The sequence below is a fragment of the Blastomyces gilchristii genome (genome assembly GCF_000003855.2).
Source record: "Blastomyces gilchristii SLH14081 genomic scaffold supercont1.5, whole genome shotgun sequence".
Classification (NCBI taxonomy): domain Eukaryota; kingdom Fungi; phylum Ascomycota; class Eurotiomycetes; order Onygenales; family Ajellomycetaceae; genus Blastomyces; species Blastomyces gilchristii.
The window spans coordinates 3,105,292-3,114,506 of record NW_003101678.1 but is presented as its reverse complement, the minus strand read 5'-3'; the positions used below and the strand labels follow the sequence as shown (position 1 = coordinate 3,114,506).

Genomic DNA, 9,215 nt, shown 5'->3' with positions numbered 1-9,215 from the left:
TGTCTCTTCGTGTTTGTGGCTGGTTGTTATGCGGATTGATAGGCTGTCTTTTCGGGATGGTTAGTTAGTAGTTAGAAGCAGCTGGAGGGAGAGATGGAGGTGATGTCAGAAAAGGCAAGATATAGTTTGATGTCATGAGCATGCTACCTCTCATGTTGTAGCTGGTTGTTTGTTTTGCTGGCGTAAGTAGATGGAGGCATCTCCCATCTGCTAGAATAAATAACCAACCACAAACACCTCTAACTAACTAACGGCCCAATAGGACCTTCGTCCCTCCTCCTTCAATCATCCGAACCCCCCCATAATCCCCTAACACAAACCTCCCCGTTCTGAAGCAGCTCTTTTGCCTTCCCCCCCTCGACAACCGTTCCACTAGTTTCCAATACTCACTCAAACTCCCAACATCAGCCCCCCCCCCTCCCCCCAGGCGGGAGGGATCCTAGCCCTTAAAATCACCGCGGAGTCAGACCCACGGCTCTATCGCCCCGGGACTCACTCCTGCAAGCGGGCACAGAAGACTTCAACAATTCCGCCTTGCTATCTAGCGGATATAGAGGAAAGTCTTCCCAACGTGTGAGTGTGTGGGGGAAGCGCCGCCTCATCCTCATCCGCATACCAGTTGCGCAGTTCTCCCCCGGTGGTTAAGGAATACTGCGGGAGGGCGGGCGGGCACGTTGAGTTGAATCATATCTAATTCCTGTCCTTGGTAGATGAAAGGTGTGTAGGAGTAGTGCATTAAACCATCTTGCCATGACTACTGGGAGGAGTCTGTGATCGGTGCATTCGAGAACCTTGAGTCCTTGCTGATGAAGTTGATCACGTCAATAGGGAACCCGACCCGTTAACTCCTTTGTCAGGCCAGTGACGCACAATCTGGTGTACCTCTGCGCGTGCTTTTGGATTCTCCCAATTTAGGTCGGGTTAATTCCTTCGTGTAGAGGTGTAGTAGTATTTGTTGGATGAAGAGCACGGGCTCCCAGGCTGAGTCTGGAACATGTTAGTTCTTACGATGGATTGGTGTATCTATATATCCTGCCGTTCATATTTTCTAGAAGGGACATTGGGCATTATGCTCAATTGAGAGGAGTAAAAAATACCCCTGAGATGAGATTTCCAGTTATTGAGTCGTCAGCGACATATTTTGGGCTTTTTCCAAAATATACCAATTCATATACGGATTGTGCAGCGAGGACACCGACTGCTTGAACCATTCATGCTACCTGAACAGAAAGGTCAGCTTGATAAATCATCAAGAGAACATGATGTACTGTACATACATATACATGGACTACAGGCTAAGCAAAACAGACGCCTGCATATAACCTGATCAGAAGTATGAGTGAAGACAAGGTCCATAACATATATCAAGCCCCAGTTATGTTAACATAGGGCTCCCACATCCTTCACCGTCCTATAGGGCGGATGGGTCTGAAAAGAAATTGGGTAGGTCCTAGCCCATATCTAGTTGCGGCAACTGGAGGATAGGCGACAACCACACAGAATCAAGCCGTAGGTCATGGACGTAGTTAAGCTCAGAGATGATTCCAGCGATGTCACCAACCCTGAAGGCTTGACCGGGTATACGCACTATATAATTCCCACCATGCTCTTTTGACGAGGTCTCTCGCATTTTCTCCCTTTATTTTTATATAGGAAATTGGCGCCGTGGTCCTCTTGTTGATGTTATTTATCAATTAGTATCTTCACAGGTCACGCAATTGTACGCAGTGTAACCCTCCTGTGTAATTGTTCTGGAACTGTGAAGAAGTACTTGCCAGCCATTGACAGCCGTTACCAAGGGCCTGAGTGAGTGCATTTAGATTGGGTTTGATAACAGGGGAATCTGTGTCACGGTCCTAAAGTCAATAATCAATCTTTTGTAGCTGTGATACGGTGTTAGTTTCGATGATTGTGAAGTTCAAGCCCTTGATATCTTGTAATCAGATGCCAAGGCTTAGCACCTTTATTAGCACCTCAAATTCGTCAAAATATCGGTAGTTACCTGTCTTGGCAGCTTTTATCAAACGTCAGCGACAGGTTCTGTGGCGATATCGATGCCAGTTTCTATCGCCTCTCCATTTCTTTTTTTTACTTACTCCTTACTTTTTGTTCTGGCTTGTGAGCATTGAATCATGGAAGGATACCAAAGAGCCGCCTGCCTCGGACATATTCAGAATCTATCAGAAAAATAATTTCATATCAAAACAAAACCAAGCAATTTTATTGACTTTTCAGCCTCCTTTCCTATTTTTATCTAGGGACACAAAAGGATCCTTGGATACTTTTGCCTCAACCACGGCCATGATGACCCCTGATTCTGTGGATTTCTGGTGCTTCAGACCCAGCTGCCCCCGCCCCCAGGCCAATGAGATAGCTACAAACCAGGGCAAATGGTGGTCCGCATCCACCGAATTCATTGCGTTTTTCAATCTCTAAATCACGACATCATGATGTTGGAGTTCAGAAAGCTTCTTTTTTTTTGAAATTTTTGAAATTTTTGGTTTATATGGATATGGGCACGATGATGTGCAAACTGCATTGCTGTGATTATTCCGCCTTCTGTAGGTTCAAACACGCCTTATCCCTAGACTTCTTCATAGGTCGATATTGCGTCTCTGCATTAATTATTGCATCTTCTCTCCTGAAAATACCTCAAAAATTAGTGATGGGAACGCTGGCATGAGGTCTATCTTTATCAATCTATCAGATACCGCTCGTTTCTTTTCTCGCTCGTTGTTTTATAGACCTACATATATAATTATTTTTTATCTCACTTGCTTTATCACGTCGTTCGTTTCCCCAAATAATATTCCAGCGTTACGCGTGGATTACTTTATAGACCTAAGATGCCGCCTGGTGAAAAGACTTGGTTAACCTCTGGGTTAAGGCGTTCGTCAAGCAACGAGAGCCTCAATGAAGGCTATCAGACCGGTGAGGAGGGACAGCCAGACAGTAAGTGAACGATTTGAAATTGACGAACGTGTTGGATAATATGGTACAGCTTCACTGACTAGGTCTTTAAGTAGGTGATTCTTATCAAACGAGTTCCTCCCGCCGCCAGATCGGACTCACATCGGCCGTGTTTCTCATCTTCAATCGCATGGTTGGCACGGGAATCTTTGCCACGCCAAGTAGCATCTTCGCGCTCTCAGGAAGTGTTGGATTGAGCTTGTTCATATGGGTTGCTGGCATGATCATCGCGGCCGCGGGCATGGCGGTGTACATTGAATTTGGAACCGGGCTGCCTCGAAACGGTGGAGAAAAAAACTACCTGGAATATGTTTTTCGAAAGCCACGGTTCCTCACCTCGTGCTTGTATACAGGCTACGTCGTTTTGCTAGGTGAGCGAGTCCAGCGTTCCAGTCCTCGAAACAAAGGGCACCCGCCTATAACTAGTCCTGCCCTTGCTGACTAGTTAATTAATAGGTTGGGCGGGATCAAATTCAGTCATATTTGGCGAGTACATCTTACACGCAGCCCAGATCGAGGTAAACCGATGGAACCAGCGAGGCGTCGGACTTGCTTGCATCACAGCCGCCTTTCTAATCCACGGCCTTGCGATGAAATGGGGATTGCGACTGCAGAACCTTCTGGGCATAATCAAGCTCCTTGTTATCATCGTAATCGTTGTTGCCGGCTGGGCCGCCCTTGGGGGAGCGCTAAAAGTCGAAAAGCCCAACAATTTTGAGAACGCTTTTGAGGGAACCACAGGAAGCGCATATGGAGTGGTCACCGCGCTGTACAATGTCATATGGAGCTTCATCGGGTACAGCAATGCCAATTATGCGTTGAGCGAGACGAAAAATCCAGTGAGGACGTTGAAGATCGCTGCTCCTCTAGCGCTAGGGCTCGTGTCGATTTTGTACATCTTGGTTAATGTATGTGGAGTCCTTTTCCCCTAACCCTCCCTTCCGCCAAAATGTGATTGATTTCCCTGCTTACCACAGTTGATGAATAGGTTGCGTATTTCGCTGCGGTCCCAAAGGAAGAAATACTTTCCTCCGGCCGTGTGCTTGCGGCATCTTTCTTTCGAAATGTCTTCGGCCCTCAAGCCGAAAGAGCACTGTCCGTCTTCGTCGCGCTGTCGGCATTCGGCAACGTGCTCAGCGTCATTTTCTCGCAGGGCCGCTGTATGTCGTTTCCCCGAACCTTTCACCATCAATTTGTATAATTTAGACAGTGGGGCTAATATCATGTACAGTGGTTCAAGAACTTGGCCGCGAGGGAATCCTTCCCTTCTCTCGACTCTGGTCGAGCAATAAACCTTTCAACGCGCCATTTGCAGGCCTGTTCGAGCACTGGGTTGTTTCTGTCGTTATCATGTTAGCACCTCCGCCGGGCGATGCCTACAACTTCATTCTTAAGTCCGTCCCACGAAACCGCCCCTTAGACACCATCCCTTGAAGTATGAAGTATATCAGCTAACACCTAACTCCACAGCGTAATCTCCTACCCCCTCTCCATAATCAACACCTTCGTCGCGGCCGGCCTTATCCACCTCTACCTCAACCGCGCCAAATACAATTGGAACCCGCCCGTCTCCGCAACGCTGCCGGTGGTAATCTTCTTCCTCCTCAGCAACATGTATCTCGTCATCGCCCCCTTCGTGCCGCCAACGGGCGACCAGAACGTTTACGATGAGCTCCCTTACTACCTCCACTGCCTCGTGGGGATTGCGATTGTGCTCGCCGGCGGCGTTTACTGGCTCATCTGGGCACAGTTGATGCCGCGGCTGGGCAGGTATCGGTTGGAGAGGAAGGTTGTTCTGGGCGAGGACGGGTGGACGAGGAATGTGTTTACGAAGAAGTATCTTGCCTGATCGGCGGGAATGCTTTATTGGGAGATTTTTTTTACCTCTACTACCTCGTTTCCGTTTTTCTTTTTACATATTGGCTGCTCTGCTGTATGCGGCACGGCATTGCATTGCATTGCATGGCGTTTCATTTTTCTTTCTTTCTTTCTTGTTTGCTTTGAGCGGGCGTTTCCCCTTCATTAATATTCTAATAACATTTGAGATACCATTTAGCCGTATATGAAGGATATCTACAGTTAATGATTAATCTGGATAAGACGGGGGCGTCATGTTTACAGCTTTCAAAGTTGATATACCCAGTTGGGCAACCACTGTTTCGTCGTTGACTGATCGCTACTGGAACCCTTATATCGCAATGAACTCCACAACTTTCCCGGAGACGTCATTGGACCCCCCCCTTGTTTTTTTTACCGTAGAAGGTGAAAATAAATTAGATTATTTGTCTCAGCTTTTGTTCCTCATTGTTCTAGAAGGATGATGCGGCCGGTTGGCTTTTTTTTTTTTTTTTTTTTTTTCATCACTAACTAATTGGCTGTGGTTGTGGCTTGAGATCCCCCCCCCAAAAAAAAGGTAAGTTAAAGTGCACGGTGATGAGTGCTCAGATTTTCAGCTTTTTTCCTCTGGACATCTGAGCACTTCCACCGTTCCACGATGACGGATGGGTTTTTTTCAGGGACTGCGAGTGGCCTTGAAAGAAGATCTCCACTGTGACAAGCTTACCACAGAACTAATTTTCTATATTTTCATTATTCTTCTCAACCACTACTTTCTACCTCCAGTTTTTTTTATGTATTAATGAATGGAAAGCCAATTGCTGAGCCGTGCCTTATAATTTAGTGCGGCCGTCCCTATCAAAAAGGGGGGACTACCGTACTCCGTATAAATTGCTGAGAATAGGTAGCAGCACTCCGCAGAAGCGAAGCCCTTTTTTCTTTCCTCACGCCCGAGCCGGACGGACGGGCGCGTGCCGGGCGGGGATAAAAGGGTGGTGACAACTGGATTGTGCGGTGCTACGATGCTAATTTGCCAGCTTGCAGCAGCAAGAATAATGGGTGTTACTTAAGTTAGAATAATCATAAATAAGCAGGGCGGAGTGTGCTCGGGCGATTTTGTTTAGCGGCGGGAATTCGCATCCTCTAGCAGCAGCGGGTGGGTGGATTTTGCAAGAAAGTAACTATGTGGGTTTAAAAAACCACCATAAAGTCATAAAAACACAATATGAGATGGCCTGATATTATAGAAAGAATTATGTAGAATAATGACTAAGCCGATTCAATCTCGTGCAATGAGTAGAAAATCCGACCACAGGGAATGAAGAAGCTCATTTCAAAGGTCGGTTGTTTCATCAATCATTATACGAAGGATCCAAGGGTCCTCTCAAAAGTTTTGATTAGCGCTAAGAATTTAAGATACTGTTATCATTCCATTCTCCAGCCCCTGGGATTTAGGCTAGCTTTAGTTAAGCTGTCGCTGGTTATTCAGGTGCCACAGACATTAACCTCCTTAAGAAAGGGAATGGGAATACTTTATGCCTGTAACAAAGTTACACCTTAAATTCTTAGTGCTTAACTACCAAGACTTTGGAGAGGATCCTACGGAGTACTGCTTGGCAAGTTGGCATATGCATGTGGGGATTTGAAGCGGGCAAGAGACAAGTATCTGTTCTGCTAGTTCTCATAGACAGATCCTTATACATAGATATGGGTGAATCTCTCGTTATTAATAATACTGATCTTCTGTTGCTCCTCTAAGCTCTATCCGTGTCAAAGGGATGTTCTGAACTGTAACTAGGTAACTAGGCAGTTAGGCACAGTAAGTTGTGAACCTGCAGCTGACAGGCGGGGTGTGATGCTTTTGCAGCCTCAACTCTGCTTCCACAACCACAACCACTCACTCCTCACATCCTGCACCACCACCACCACCACCACCACCACCACCACACACCACTACCACTAACTACTAGTTACCACCAACATCTAGTGCACTCTTGCTCCCAGTCTCAACCCCGTAGTACCTCACGCGCATATCTGTAACTAACGATGAGACTTGTCCCACGTCTAACTTTGGCGAATAGGTTCCTCATCCTCGTGAAGCTGCTCCACAGCGAGCTGGTCTGATATACTTCGCTCCTGCGCTAGCTACTGCTACCCATCCCATCCGTTACCCCGATACACCCCCAGGCGCGTTGCCTCAGGCTTATCTCCTCCCCCTTACGGCGCACCTTGTCGAGTTATCTTGTCGGTCACAGACTCTCTCACCCAAGCGTTGGCCGGTCCTCTTCGGTGTTTTCTTCCCCAAGAGGTGAGCTCTCTCCTCCCTCATCGGTTCCTCCGCTTGGCTTGAGCGTCATCCACGCACCTCCTTCAGCCCCGTCATCCCCCCTCCCCCAACCTCACGTGTTCCGGGGTTGCCTGCTGCTGCCCTCTGGTATCATTCTTCCAGGTCGTGGGGTTAACTGCGGGAAGCGCCAGTAGTGTATCGCTCTTTGTTGCTGTTCGTATATATAGCACAGACCTTCATTCTCCCACTTTCTATTCCCCATCTCATCTGGTTCTAGGCTACTGCGTACAGGGAGAAAATATCGCGGATCTGCCATCTTTTCCGGACCAGGCACTTTACTTATACTGTCTTTGTAAAAAGGGATCATGTCCACTTTGCCTCTTTTCACTCTTCTACTTTTGCCAGAATTTTAAACTGCCTCGATGCCGTCTTATTGTTTGCAAGATTGCCACTATTTCTACCGCAGTGCCCTGCGACTCCTTTCAATACCCACCCTCCTTGCCTCTCGTTACGCTTAGAACCCCCCCCCCTTTGGTTTAATGCTAGCGCTTTCTTTTTGCTAACCAGTTGAAAAAAATAATGATGTCATACTCCACCTTGGCAGTCCGGTTCTTTACTAAGCCCAAACCCTTAGGGGAGACTCTGGCTGAAGACGCAAAGTCGAAAAACCCCAAACTTCCAAACGGAATTTCGGAGACCAAGGGAACGCTTCGAAGCGCCATGGCTGGAGCGGAGGATGCGAACTTCAACTCCAACTCGGATCCCAACTCTAACCCGCCTCAGACGGTCCACAAAGGCATAACCTTTGCAAACCAAGACTCGCTCCCCAAGCTCCCGATCCCAGATCTCGAAACCACATGCACCAGATATCTGGAGTGTCTGGCTCCTTTACAGTCCGCTAGGGAGCGGGAGGAGACGAGAGCCGCTGTACACGAGTTTCTCAGGACAGACGGCCCGGAATTACAAAATAAGCTGAAGAAATATGCTACGTCGAAGTCGAGTTATATTGAGCAATTTTGTGAGTTTATTCTAACATTCGATGTATTTATTGTTGCTTTATGTGGCGAGTCCAGAAAAATTATTGACCTATTTTTTTCAGGGTACGATTCTTATTTGAATTATGACAATCGTAAGTTTCCTCCTGGAAACATGGTTTCTTTTTCGGCAGTACTGCGGCGTGGATCGAAGAGATATGCGGCTAACACTTAGGTAGCTGTTGTCCTCAATCTCAATCCATTTTTCCTCTTGGAGGATGATCCCACTCCTTCCAGGAACAACCAGGTCACTCGCGCAGCGTCGTTGGTAGTGTCCGCGCTATCGTTCGTTCGAGCTGTTCGAAGAGAGGAGTTGGCTCCCGATATAGTCCGTGGGAAACCACTTTGCATGTTTCAATATTCGAGATTATTTGGCACAGCACGAGTCCCAACGGAGAATGGGTGCATCATTGGTCAAGATTCGGCTGCTAAACATATGGTGGTCCTATGCCGAGGCCAATTTTACTGGTTCGACGTTCTTGACGAAAATAATGACCTTCTTATGAGTGAAAGGGATATCTCTCTTAATCTTCAAGTAATTATCGAAGATGCAGAGCAGACGCCAATCCAGGAGGCTGCTAAGGGGGCGCTTGGCGTGCTCAGTACGGAGAATCGGAAAATCTGGTCAGGCTTGAGAGATATCCTGACCAAAGATCCGGGATCTAACAATGCGGAGTGTTTGAATATCGTCGATACTGCTCTATTTGTTTTGTGTCTGGATTCCACAGAACCGTCAAACACTGCTGAGCTATGCGCCAATATGCTATGCGGGACCAATGAGGTGGTGAAAGGTGTACAGATAGGAACCTGCACAAACCGATGGTATGACAAGCTGCAGATCATCGTCTGCAAGAACGGTAGTGCCGGGATCAACTTTGAACATACCGGTGTCGACGGTCATACTGTGCTCCGATTCGCCAGTGACGTCTACACCGACACGATCCTACGGTTTGCCAGGTCGATTAACGGCCAGGCCCCTAGTCTGTGGGCAACCACAAGCCCTCCACCATCAAAGCGCAGCCCCGAAAGTTTTGCATCGAATGTAAGCACAACCCCGCACAAACTCGAGTGGGACATGGGCCCGTGGG

General features: G+C 47.5%; 2 protein-coding genes across 3 annotated transcripts in view; both read left to right on the top strand.

Moving 5' to 3' along the window:
- Positions 1-1,651: 1,651 nt before the first annotated feature.
- BDBG_03572 lies at positions 1,652-5,374 on the top strand. Of its 2 annotated transcripts, none has more exons than XM_002626362.2 (6): positions 1,652-2,952; positions 3,027-3,341; positions 3,427-3,878; positions 3,959-4,130; positions 4,202-4,364; positions 4,441-5,374. In XM_002626362.2, exons 1-6 carry the CDS (start codon positions 2,847-2,849, stop codon positions 4,817-4,819), a joined length of 1,587 nt encoding a protein of 528 aa, XP_002626408.1. In that variant the 5' UTR covers positions 1,652-2,846; the 3' UTR covers positions 4,820-5,374. The 2 variants fall into 2 exon arrangements, with proteins under 2 accessions (XP_002626408.1, XP_031577813.1); XM_031721306.1 differs by having other exon boundaries at positions 2,329-2,952; positions 3,024-3,341; positions 4,441-5,209.
- A 1,672-nt stretch (positions 5,375-7,046) lies between these two features.
- Positions 7,047-9,215, top strand: part of BDBG_03571 (carnitine O-acetyltransferase) — a gene marked incomplete at its 3' end in the record, with an annotated part of 3,598 nt that continues 1,429 nt past the window's right edge. The window contains exons 1-3 of the mRNA XM_002626361.2: positions 7,047-8,111; positions 8,193-8,222; positions 8,307-9,169. Of these exons, the coding sequence (XP_002626407.2) occupies positions 7,673-8,111; positions 8,193-8,222; positions 8,307-9,169 (1,332 nt within the window). The 5' untranslated portion in view covers positions 7,047-7,672. The remainder of the gene's footprint in view (positions 8,112-8,192; positions 8,223-8,306; positions 9,170-9,215) is intronic.